This window comes from Amblyraja radiata, chromosome 11 (genome assembly GCF_010909765.2).
Source record: "Amblyraja radiata isolate CabotCenter1 chromosome 11, sAmbRad1.1.pri, whole genome shotgun sequence".
Classification (NCBI taxonomy): Eukaryota; Metazoa; Chordata; class Chondrichthyes; order Rajiformes; family Rajidae; genus Amblyraja; species Amblyraja radiata.
The window spans coordinates 40,126,046-40,138,407 of NC_045966.1; the positions used below are offsets into that span (position 1 = coordinate 40,126,046).

General features: G+C 49.5%; 3 protein-coding genes and 1 long non-coding RNA gene across 5 annotated transcripts in view; 3 read left to right on the plus strand and 1 right to left on the minus strand.

The window, feature by feature from the left end:
* The window catches only part of apbb3 (amyloid beta precursor protein binding family B member 3), a 47,047-nt gene extending 34,731 nt beyond the window's left edge, over nt 1–12,316 (minus strand). For both annotated transcript variants that reach the window (XM_033029775.1, XM_033029774.1), the window contains exon 1: nt 11,953–12,316. The gene's annotated coding sequence lies outside the window, so the exon portion shown is untranslated. The remainder of the gene's footprint in view (nt 1–11,952) is intronic.
* LOC116978553 (SLC35A4 upstream open reading frame protein-like) lies at nt 1,465–5,103 on the plus strand. Its single transcript, XM_033029778.1, has 3 exons — nt 1,465–1,566; nt 2,757–2,855; nt 4,085–5,103. Exons 1-3 carry the CDS (start codon nt 1,552–1,554, stop codon nt 4,280–4,282), a joined length of 312 nt encoding a protein of 103 aa, XP_032885669.1. The 5' UTR covers nt 1,465–1,551; the 3' UTR covers nt 4,283–5,103.
* Nucleotides 5,231–6,421, plus strand: slc35a4 (solute carrier family 35 member A4). The gene has a single exon (XM_033029777.1). The coding sequence runs from the start codon at nt 5,258–5,260 to the stop codon at nt 6,224–6,226; it is 969 nt and encodes a 322-aa protein (XP_032885668.1). The 5' UTR covers nt 5,231–5,257; the 3' UTR covers nt 6,227–6,421.
* The window catches only part of LOC116978554, a 29,216-nt gene continuing 23,407 nt past the window's right edge, over nt 6,554–12,362 (plus strand). The window contains exon 1 of the long non-coding RNA XR_004413470.1: nt 6,554–7,198. This is a non-coding gene — a long non-coding RNA (uncharacterized LOC116978554). The remainder of the gene's footprint in view (nt 7,199–12,362) is intronic.

Genomic DNA, 12,362 nt, shown 5'->3' on the forward strand with positions numbered 1-12,362 from the left:
TCCTAGGCTCCAGGTGAAAAAGTCGGCGCCCCGCTCTCCTCACTGCCGCCTCTACGCACGCCGTCTCTCCGCTCCGCAAACCCGCAGCCCGGAGATGTTGCTCACGGCGGTCCAGCTCGCCAGAGCTCCAGCGCGGCGACCCAGGCAAGGCATCGCCCGCTCCGCTCCGCTCCGCCCCGCTCCAGCGCTCCAGCGCTCCAATGCAGTGCCGCCACGCAGGCCGAGGTGCTGGGTGGTTCCCGCCAAGAAACGGCGCTCCAAGCCCGCTGGTAGGCCACGACGACGGGTCGACGGGCAGCCCGGAAAAAAGGCTGCCACACCGACCAGGTAGGGACCTATAAATAAATTAACACCTACCCCCCCACATTAAAAGACCATATCCCCTACAAACAAAAAAACAGGACTCACTAAAAACTAGAAAAAAAACGAATTTAAGACGGACGGCTGCTGCTAGCAGCCGTTCACCAAGATGGCTCCTCCTCCTCCTGTAATGAGGAGGCAGCCATGATCCCAGGGTCCTCGCTGCCTAGCGACCATAAAACAGAGTGCGGGATTGGTCAATTTGCGTCTGACCTCAATTTCAAACATGCATTGATTGGGCAATTATGACTCGGAAAATTTGAAGTTTTTCTCATATTTTTAAAAAATGTGCAGATTTTGATCTTGACTAGTTTCAGGTATGATTTATATAATATTTTTACACAATATGTTAAAAATTCAGGTAGTTCCGTGAGTTGGGTCACAAACTTGAACGAAAAAGCTCCTCGGCCCACAGCCTACAACTGCACCTCTTCATTTATATACGAAGAATTTCATTGTTCCATTTTGGTACATATGGCAATGAAACACTCTTGATTCCTTTAAATCTGTCATTTCTCCGCCCAAATTTCCAACCTTCTCCATCAATATGAAGTTTGGTCCTGGCCTGAAACATCACATGTTCATTGCATTCCCTTCCACAGATGTTGCCTGACCTGCTGGGTTCTTCTGCGACTTTCTGGCTTGCTTCAGATCCCGATCCAAACCGCAGGAATTGCTGGAGTAACTCAGCGGGACAGGCAGCATCTCTAGAGAGAAGGAATGGGTGACCAGAAACATCATCCATACCATCTCTCCAGACAAGCTGCCTGTCCCGCTGAGTTGCTCCAACTTTTTGTATGTATCTTCGGTTTAAACCAAAGATTGTAGTGGAGCAGCTCCTCTATAGTTTAAACTAACATCTGCAGTTCCTTCCTGCAACATCTGACTGCCCCGCAGCGGCCTCTAGCGGCCGGGAAGTCTCCCCGCAGCGGCCTCTAGCGGCCGGGAAGTCTCCCCGCAGCGGCCTCTAGCGGCCGGGAGGTCTCCCCTGCAGCGGCCTCTAGCGGCCGGGAGGTCTCCCCTGCAGCGACCGGAAAGTCTCCCCTGCAGCGGCCGGGAGGTCTTCCCGCAGCGGCCTCTAGCGGCCGGGAGGTCTCCCCGCAGCGGCCTCCAGCGCCACGGGAAGTCTGAGCATGCGCCGCTAGATAGGATCTTTGGGGCAGAGAGAGCGAGTGCGCAGGCGCGAGTAAGATGGCGGACGACAAGGTTGGTGACAGGGGAGAGGAGTGAGGGAGGGGGAGAGAAAGAGAGGGTCTAGACTCTAGAGTAAGGAAAGAGAGACGGAATGGAAGGAGAGAGAGTGAGGGGATGGAGCAGGGAAGGAGAGGTGGGGGATAGAGAGAGGGAGTGGTATGGGTGGGAATGAGGGAGGGAGCTGAACAATCCCAGAGTGGTCCTGACTTCCCATCTACCTCATTGGAGATCCTCGGACTATCTTTAATCGGACTTTACTGGACTTTACCTTGCACTTTACTGGACTTTATCTTGCACTTTAATACTGTAGCTGTACACTGGACGCCCCACTTGAAATCATGTATAGTCTTTCCGCCGACTGGAACCACTTTCTGTTATTTGCACTACCAGTTTATTTATTCATGTGTGTATATATTTATATCATGGTATATGGACACATTTATCTGTTTAGTAGTAAATGCCTACTATTTTCTGTGTGCTTAAGCAAAGCAAGAATTTCATTGTCCTATACAGGGACACATGACAATAAACTCACTTGAACTTGAACTTGAACTTGAAAGCACGCATCAACATTATTTTCACTGTAGGAAAGAACTGCAGATGCTGGTTTAAATCGAAGGTGGACACAAAATGATGGAGTAATTCAGTAGAACAGGCAGCATCTCTGGAGAGAAGGAATGGATGAAGTTTCCGGGTCGAGACACTTCTTCAGACCGATGTCAAGGGTGTAGGCGGGACATCACCATATTTCGCTTGGGTAGCTTACACCCTAGTGGTATGAACATTGACTTCTCTAACTTCAAATAGCCATTATTTTCCTGCTCCCTCTATCCCCTCCCCCTTCCCAGTCCCCCCACCAGTCTTATTGTGTCCGACTACATTCCACCTCTGTCCGGCCCACTCCCCGACATCAGTCTGAAGAAGGGTCTCGACACGAAATGTCACCCGTTCTTTTCAGTGATGCTGCCTGTCCTGCTGAGTTACTCCAGCATTTTGTGCCTACCTTATTTTCACTGTACCATGGTACACGTGAAATAATAAACTAAACTAAAATGTCTTATTCTGGGTCATAAATTTGGGCCTTTGAGTTGACAATCCAACAAAATATTTGTGCAATCGTAGCCCAAGTGCAATGGATCTGCATGTGCTGTTTTCCTGTGGTAAGTTTATTTCTTAGTTCGTCTTGCTGGCTGTTACCCCAGGACACACTCGGTAAGCTGAAGGACCTCGCACACCTGAAGGGGCAACTAGAGAGCATCCAGAGGAAGGTGGAGGAGGAAGTGCAAATGGGATTGCCCAATGTGAGTACCGAATGAATCACAGCACGGTTTAGAGGACGACACAGCGGGTACAGGTCCACCACCGATTTCCCGGCAACTGGTGGTCCAGCTCCTCCTTTAATCCCGGCAAAATTATGGGAACACTCTTGAAATCCCCCCCGGAGGTCCCCGTGAAAATGTGGCGCCTTGGCCGGGTAAGGCGGCCAATCTCTACCTCATTGAGATTTGCGCACCGATTGGTGGATCGAATTTGCCCCCTGTGGCCAAGGCTCTGGAACTCCAGCCCAACTGGAGCCGGCAGATCAGTCCCCTTAACTGACTTCCAAGGCCGATCTTGGTTCCCCCCGAAGGCCGTGACCTCTGTTGGTCCATCAAAACAGATAATCCAGAAAGGCTCTGGAACCAAGGGTGCCTGAAAATCGGTGGTGAACCTGTAAATATGACGATTAAATACTCTCTTGATTTCATCGGCACTTGGAGGGGCTGGTGAGGGACAATCACTAGATGATTTGGGGTGGCACAATGGCGCTGCGGTAGAGTTGCTGCCTTGCAGTGCCCGAGACCTGGGTTCGATCCTGTGTATCTGTACAGAGTCTGTGGTTTTCTCCAGGTGCTCTGGTTTTTTCCCACATTCCAAAGACAAGCAGGTTTGTACGTTAATTGGCTTCTGTAAATAGTCCCTAGTGTGTAGGGAGTGGATGAGAAAGTAGGATAACATAGGACTATTGTGAACGGGTGATCGATGGTTGGCTTAGACTCAGTGGGCCAAAGGGCCTGTTTCCATGATGTATCTCTCAATTTAATTTGGAGATACAGCGTTGAAACAGGCCCCTTCGGCCCACTGATCCCACGCCGACTATCAATCACCTGTACACTAGTACAATCCTACACACAAGGAATAATTTACAGAGGGCCAATGTACCTACAATCCCGCATGTGTATGGAGTGGAAGGAAACTGGAGCATCCGGAGAGAATCCACTCTGTCACAGGGAGAAACATTTACATGAATAGGGTAGGTTGAGAGGGATATGGGGCAAATGTGTGCAGGTGGGACTAGTAGAGATTGTGCATGTTGGTCGGCATGGGCAAGTTGGGCCGAAAGGCCTGTTTCCACGCTGTATGACTATGTGAACGTACAAACTCCGCAATGACAGTTCCCTATGTCAGGATTGAACCTGGGTCTATGTTGTGAGACGGTAGCTCGACCTGACTGAGACGGGACCTGACTGAGTTTCTTCTTCTGTTGCAGGGTGGCTCCTTGCTGGCCTCGCCGTTCCTGAAGGGCTTCCTCGCGGGCTACGTGGTGGCCAAACTGCGGGCATCAGCCGTGCTCGGCGTGCTAGTGGGCACTGCCACCGGCATCTACGCCGCCCAGAACTACAACGTTCCCAACGTAGAAAACACCATCAAAGACTATCTCAGCTCTCTGAAGAAAGGGCCCAAATAAGGATCGCCTGCCACACGCTACAGCTCAGAAACCGGTTGCTGCTTTAACACCCCCCCCCCCCCCCATCCCTTCTAACCCCGCAGGACCCCAACCTACGTCAGGGAAGAGGAAGAGGCAACGACGCAGAGTCTGGGAAAAATTTGGAACTTGACGCTTGGCTGGATTGCACTTGAGTCTTCCGCTGAATCTGATCAGCGGGGTGCCTTCAAGCTCCTTGGTTTTTTATAGCCTCCTCAGCTGCTTGGATATCAGTGGTGCAGCAGGTAGAGCTGTTGCCTCACACACCAGAGTTCAATCCTAATGTCGGGTGCTCCCGTTGTGTGGGGAGTTTGCATGTTCTCCCTGTGACCGTGTGGGTTTCCTCCGGTGCTCCGATTTCCTCCTGCATCACAAAGACGTGCCCGTACGGGTTTGCAGGTCGATTGTCCCTCTGTAAATTGCCCCCTTTGAGAAAGTGAGACAAGATCGACTAGAGTGAACGGGCGATCGACAGTTGCCGGGCCGAAGGGTCTGTTTCCGCACTGTAATCACTGAATCGCTGGTTGCCTTTGAGCTAATTTAGCTAACCTTCGGGGGAGAGAGTTGAGATTGATTAAGAGTTATCGTGGAGATGGGAGGTACGGTGGTGCAGAGGTAGATTTGCTGACTTACAGTGACAGAAACCTGGGTTCAATCCTGACCTCGGGTGCTGTCTACACAGAGTTTGTACGTTCTTCCTGTCACAACTTTGTTTTATTCTGGGAGCACTGGTTTCATCACATACTACAAAAGACATACAGCTTTGTTGGTTAATTAGCTCTAGTTAAAAATCGTAAATTGTCCCTAGTGTGTAGGATAGTGCTAGTGTACGGGGTGATCGCTGGTCAATGTGTGCTGAAGTGCCTGTATCTCGAACGTCTAAAGAGAGATTGATTGAGTGAATCTTCAGGTGGGGGGTAGGGGAGAGATTGAGTGAATCTTCGGACGGGGGGGGGGATGTTGTTGCAGGAAGAGGGAGGATCTCCTGGTGTTTTGGCAGCGAGGATGCGGATGAGGGAGAGACTGCGGTGGGGGCTGCTAATGCTACTCTCGGTGTTTGCCTACGGCTCCCACGCGCCACTGTTGGCGCTGTGCCGTGTGGATGGAGAGCTGCCCTTCGCCACCTCCTCCGTGGTGCTGGCGACCGAGCTGACCAAGCTGGGTGCGTCCGCCGCGCTGCTACTGGGGCGCGACTGGCCCTCGCTGCCCCCCTCCGCCCCGCCGCTCTCCGCTGTGCTCCCCTTTGCCCTCCCGGCCGCCCTCTACGCCCTCAACAACAACCTGGCGGTTCACATGCAGGGCTCGATGGATCCTGTCACCTTCCAGGTGCTGGGCAACCTGAAGATCATGGCCACGGCCGTCGCCCGCTGCCTGCTGCTCCGCCAGCCCCTGTCTGCCCGACGCTGGGCTGCCCTGGCACTGCTGGTGGTGTCGGGGGCCTGCCACGCTGGCGCGGCGAACCAGGCACGAGGCGGGCCCGAGGAGCCCGTGAGGCTGTTCATCACGCCGCTGGGCGCGGCTGCCATCGCTCTGTACTGTTCCGTCTCCGGCCTCGCCGCCACCCTCACCGAACACGCTCTGAAGTCCCAGCCTTTCCCCCTCAGCCTCCAGAACCTCTTCCTCTACAGCTTCGGGGCGATTGCCAACTTAGTGGCGTACCTGGCCGGCCCTCCCACCGCCGGCTTCTTCCAGGGCTTCTCGCCTGTGGTCGGTGTGATCATCGCCTCCCAGGCCTTGAACGGACTGCTCATGTCCGCCATCATGAAGCACGACAGCAGCATCACTAGGCTCTTCATCATCTCCTGCTCCATGCTGGTCAACGCCGGCCTCTCCGTCCTCCTCTTCCACCTGCGTCTCACCCCCTTGTTTTTCCTGGCCGCCTGCCTCATCTGCTTCGCCATCCACCTCTACTACCACGTTCGATAGCCCCGGGAGAGCGGCCGGGCCGCCACCTCGAACACTCGTGACCCGACATCGAACACACTCTTCCTTCGTCCGCCACACAGTGGCTCCCGCGCCAGAGACACGGGTTTGATCCAGATCCCGACCTCGGGTGCTGTGCGTGGTCTTTACACTTTAGAGCTACGTCACGGAAACAGGCCCTTCGGCCCACCGTGGCCGCGCCGACCCCCGATCATCTGTACACTAGCATTATCCTACACACTGGGGACAATTTACAATTGTACCAAAGCCGATTAACCCACATACCCGCACATTGTGGGAGGAAACCGGAGCACCCGGAGAAAACCCATGATGTCGCAGGGAGAATGTACAAAATCCATACAGACAGCACCCGTAGTCAGGATTGAACATGGGTCAATCACCAGAGACCCATGTCTGATCCTGATGCCGACCTCGGGTCCTGTATACATGGATGTTGCATGTTCTCCCTGTGATTGCGTTGGTTTTCTCTGGGTGCTCCTGTTATCTCCCACATTCCAAAGGCCTGCAGGTTTGTAGGTCAATTGGCTTCTGTTAATTGTCCCTAGTGTGTAAGATAGAATTAGTGTATGGGAGATTGCTGGTCAGCATGGACTCGGTTGGCCGGTGGGCCTATTTCCACGTTGTATCTTTCAATCAAAAATATATCTTACCCTGTCCTCTCACTTCCAAGGATATATGGGTTTGAGTTTGTTTTCATCTGGCCCCACTAAACACCCGATAAATTAGCAAGACCACCTTGTTCTATCTTTAACAAATTCTTCTCCTGAATTTAGTGCTGCTGAACTTTGGGTACAAGGTACTACATCCATGCTGTAACTTTGTGGTTAGTGTATGTGACCAATGGAAAACATTCCACTCATTATTTTACCAGATTTTGTGGCTTTTTAAAAAAATTCTTTGGTGTTAGATTTTCTAAATTACCACCAGATGGAGTCTAGCTTTCGGGGTGGCATAGTGCCAGAGACCCGGGTTCAATCCTTAACTCAGGTGCCCGCCTGTATGGAGTTTGTACGTTCTCCCTGTGACCGCGTGGGTTTTCTCCAGGTGCTCAGGTTTCCTTCTACACAGGTTTGTAGGCTAATTGGTTTCTGTACAAAATTGTAAATTGTCCCTGGTCTAGGATAGTGCTAGTGTGTGGGGTGATCGCTGGTCGGCGCGGACTTGGTGGACAGAATTATCTTATTCTCCGAAGTCTAAAAATGACATGTTGACACTCTAACTTCTGTTCCGATAGTCCATAGTTTCCAACTATGGGGTTGGTCTCAAGAGGAACTTGTTTAAAGAGACTGGCACCACTGTGTCCAGTTATCATCGATCAGTCCGTTGGCCATCAAGTCTGCCTATAAAGATCAATCCCTTTCTCAGACTGGGTACAATGGTTTGGTTCAATGGTACTTAATTGTCAAGTGTGCACTGCACAGTGAAATTCTTTGTGCATTGCTCACAGATGCACAAGTAGCCATAATTTAGGTGCCATTTACAAAATTCAAACGTCCAGTCCACGCACTCGATGTACTGGAGCGACTCCTGATTCAGATAAGCCCCAGGCCCGCAAACTGATGACGCTCTCCTCGCCCGACCACCTTTGTGTCCCGGGGCGCCTCCTGCAGCTGACCTTGCAGGCGCTTGAGGTAATACCCCAGTCCCTCTCCTACCGGCCCACTCCTCGCGTCCGTCGTCACCAGCAGCTCCCACCATGGCTCTCCAGTCTTCGGGGCCGAGCTCGACGGCTTCCAAACCCCCCCCCCCCCCCCGGAGGCTGCGGCCCACCAGGTCCTCCTCCGCAGCGGAGAGCCAGTGTTAAGGTTCATTTCTTAAAGACAGCCAACACACAATAGGTTAGGTAAACCAACACAAACTTTACTGATCATCAGCTGGCGAGAGTGTCAGGGATACAGAGCCAAGTATGCAACAGACACTTAACTCTCCCTGAGCCACCACTCTAATGAACAAAGTCATACAGCATCTTCTATAGCATTTTGGAAATGACGTTTAACACAAATCAATCACAGGCTGTACCCATTCAACGTGTACTTGTCACTGACACAATATTTGTCATCTATGGTTATATCAATCAGTAAGTTTAGTTCCAAAACCCCTAAACAACGGGAACTTAGTCAAAGGTCTATCATCTGCAGTACCTTCTTAAACAATGTAAAGATCTTTATCAATCACGCACAGAAGTTTCTGTTTACAGAAATTTCCAAGTCCCCAGGAAACACATCCTCTCCCACTATTCTTAATGGTCTTTTGCTTGGGCATAACAAGTAGCACTATCAGAAGAGCAGGCATCTAACTTCTTGATTCCCACAGCTTTTCTAGTATACTACAGAATTATAAAACTTCAGTTTATTTAGAACCCAAAAAGGTCAAGCTAATCTTTTACTGAATAAAATATTTTACACTTCAATTATTTCATAACCAGGATATTCTCATTCGGCCCGCTGCCTTACGTGGCCGCGGGAAGCCCATTGTGTCTTTCTTCGCTCGACTCCGTGCTGTTTCTCAGGAGCCTTCCCCACTGATATTACCCCTGACAATCTATCTCACAATCTCTCTGCGGGTCTGCTTTCATTTGTGAACCTTATCAGTATATGGAAAACTGACAAGAAACCAAAGCTTTATTTAAGGTGCTGAATAAGTTGTACACTTCCAGTAATTTGTGTTTGGGGTGGATGTGTAACCTAGCTCTTGCCGAGTTATAGTGACCACACCCTAGACACATGCCACCAATTGCTGTCAATGTGTGGCTGGAGGGAACTCTGTTTACATACTGTTATGAATGAACTTGCTTAAAATTCCTTATCCCATCATGTATCTTCATCAGTAATGTAATATCTTTCAAATGTATGCCAACGCTGTTGCCTTGTATTAATAATTAAATATGGAGAGTACATTTTGTATACAGGCATTCCCCGACTTGTGTACGGATTGCACTAGTGGTAGAGTTGCTGCCTCACAGTGCCAGAGACCTGGGTTCGATCCTGACTATGGGTGCTATCTGTACATCGTTTGTATGTTCTCCCTGTGACAACATGTTTTTTTTCCGGGTGCTCAGGTTTCCTTCCACACCAAAGACGTGCATGTTTGTAGGTTACTTGGATTTGGTAAAATTGTAAGTAGGATAGTGTGTAGGATAGTGCTAGTGTATGGGGTGATCGCTGGTTGGCGCGAACTCAATGGGCCGAATGCCCTATCTCCCACTTTATCTCAAAACTAAATGCTCCGTGAACCCTTACATGAATCAGATTTTACGTAAGTCGGAATCACTGTCCCACCCCTTCCGAAATAATTCACTGAGTATTAACTGTCTCGGCGGCATCTGGCTGCTTACAGGGCACTTTCTGCGGCGTGCAGCCTTCTGGGTAAGCACGCTGCCATTGCCAGCATGATTCCAATTTAAACCTGTGATCGTAGTGTTGTGGAGATTACAAACTGCCTTGGTTGCACTAGGGACAGCACAGAATTGTTTATGTAAGTGGCCTATTGTGTTAAGTCGGGCAGTGTCCACATGTTCAATTTTCCGACACTCTTGGTTCCAGAGCCTTGCTGTATTATATGCTTTGCGGGACCAACAGAGGTCATGGCCTTGGGGGGGGGGGTCCTGAGATAGCAGCACCAAAGACGTCCGCGGAAATCGGCTATAGGAACGAATCCGCTGGGACCGCTCCCTTATTGGTCATAGGATAGTTCAGTTGCCTGGTGACAGCTGGGGAGCAGCTTATAGGACGATATGTGTACCAACACCTTTTTGTCCCAGACCATCACGCAAATCAACCTCCCTTCCATTGTCGGTAAGGCAGTCAAGGACCAATCTCTCCCCGGTCACTCCATCTTATCAGGGAAAAGGTACAGAAGTGTGAAAACGCACGCCTCCAGAATATAGGACTGTTTCTTCCCAGCTTTTATTCGGCAACTGACCCATCCTATCACCAACTCGAGAGCGGTCCTGACCTCCCATCTACCTCATTGGAGACCCTCCGACTTTCTTTAATTGGACTTTACTGGACGATATCTTGCACTAAACATTTCCTTTATCCTGTATCTACAATGTGGTTGGCTTGATTATAATCATGTATAATTTTTCTGCTGACTGGATAGCACGCTACAAAAGCTTTTCACTGTCCTTCCGTACACGTGATAAACTAAACTAAAGTTAAAAAAAAGCTCTGGTCCGAACAAAACATGACAGTGCAGGAACATGCCCTTCGGCCTTCAATATCTCTGCCGAACATGATGCCAAATTAAATCAATCTCTTATGCCTGCAAGTGATCCATATCCCTCCATAAATCTGAATTCTGGTCTCAGCTGCAGTGTATCAAGTGGACATGTTAAGTTTGTAATTTCCATGACAAGTGAAAGGGGTTCTACCTTTTAGTCGCAGTCACTGTTGGTGGGAGCTTCCCAGCATTTGGAGTTTGCTTTAAGGCTGTCGGCCACAATTTTGGAAACGTGCTTGAAAGAGAATGCATCAGACAGTGGATGTATTGCTTCGAGATGTATCATTCTGGATCTGCAGTCTGCTGCAAGCACTATGTACACATAATGCTTTACGTTCTGAAGTAAAGATATTTTATGAATCGGTTTCCAAAGACTGGTCCGGTGTTATTTCTGATTCATGAACTGACACACTCCCCTGTAAGACATAGGGTAGAGTTGCAGCGGTAGAGATGCTGCCTCTCAGCACCGGAGATCCAGGTTCGATCCAGACCATGGGTGCTGTTTTTACGGAGTTTGTGCGTTCTCCCTGTGACCGCGTGGGTTTTTTCGGGTATCCCGGTTTCTTCCCGCATTCCAAAGACGTACAGGTTTGTAGGTTAATTGGCTTCTATAAATCATCCCTAGTGTATTGGATGGAACTAGTGTATGGGGTGATTGCTGGTCAGTGTGGGCTCGGGGGGCTGAAGGGCCAGTTTCCGTGCTGTAACTCTAAATTCTAAAGTAAAGACAGTTGTGAAGTTTAGAATGTGGATTGTGATGGAAGATTTATGTGTTGGGTGAATGCATCGTTTCATTATCTCTCTCCCGCACCATCCCTCCCATCTTTGGATAAAACATATATATTACATGGGAATTTCTTTTTAACAGGGTGGCCCAATTCAATGGAGCTTTTATTGTCACGTGCAGATGCACAGTGAAATTATTTTCTTACCCAGTTTAATAAAGTATTGCCATATCTAAACACAATCCTCGATCAGCAAAGTACAGAAATATTCCACTGAGAGGGGCCAGTTTTGGTGCCATTCTCAAAGTCCAGTCCATGCTCTTGGTCTTATGAGCAGTGCCTGATCCACGAAAGCCCCAGACTGCTGCAGACCTCCAGCCATCAGACTCTAGTTTGAGTGTATTTCTTTAGATTAGTAAGTATCATGATAGTTTAATAATACTTTATTGTCACGTGTACCTAGGTGCAGCGAAGTTCTTTGTTTTGTAACCCAGTAAAATAACTCTATACTCTAAAGTACAATCATACATAAGTGCAAAAGTGCCGTGATTGTAGTGTGAGACAGTAGATTACACTGCCAATACGCTAGAGTTGCCACGTTTCTGGCGCAAGTTGGGTCCCGACCTGAAACGTCATCTATCCATGCTCTCCAGAGATGCTGCCTGACCCACTGAGTTACTCCAGCACTTTGTTTCCATTTGTGTATCCTTCAAATTTCAAGTTCTTAAAAATATCGGACCCCGACCTGAAACATTCGCTCACTACAATCGGTCTGAAGATGGGTCCCAACCGTCACCAATCCGTGTTCTCCAGAGATGCTGCCTGACCTGTTGAGTTACTCCCGCACCTTGTGTCTTGTAAACCAGCATCTGCAGTTCCTTGATTCTTCTTTCTTCGAGCCTCAACTTAAAAGGCCCGGTGGCACTGGGTCAGAGTTGCGGGGGTCGGCCTGGCCAGGGGATGTTGCTGGTGTCCTCCACTACTGCTCCGTGCAGTTGTTTAATGTGGTCTCAAACGGACAATGTAAGGGATGTTAGGTTTAGGTTTATTATTGTCACAGGCCATCAAATAAATCAGTTAATATACAATCAAGTTAAACTGAAATACAATAGACACGGAACTGCAGATGCTGGTTTACAATTAAAGAGATAAAGTGCTGGAGTAACTCAGAA

What these genes read in the sequence shown, in the direction of transcription:
- slc35a4 (XM_033029777.1), top strand. Translation starts at nt 5,258, where the DNA reads ATGTTGTTGCAGGAAGAGGGAGGATCTCCTGGTGTTTTGGCAGCGAGG.
- LOC116978553 (XM_033029778.1), top strand. An exon ending in TGCAAATGGGATTGCCCAAT is followed by an intron (nt 2,856 to 4,084) that starts GTGAGTACCGAA and finishes CTTCTGTTGCAG; the next exon opens with GGTGGCTCCTTGCTGGCCTC.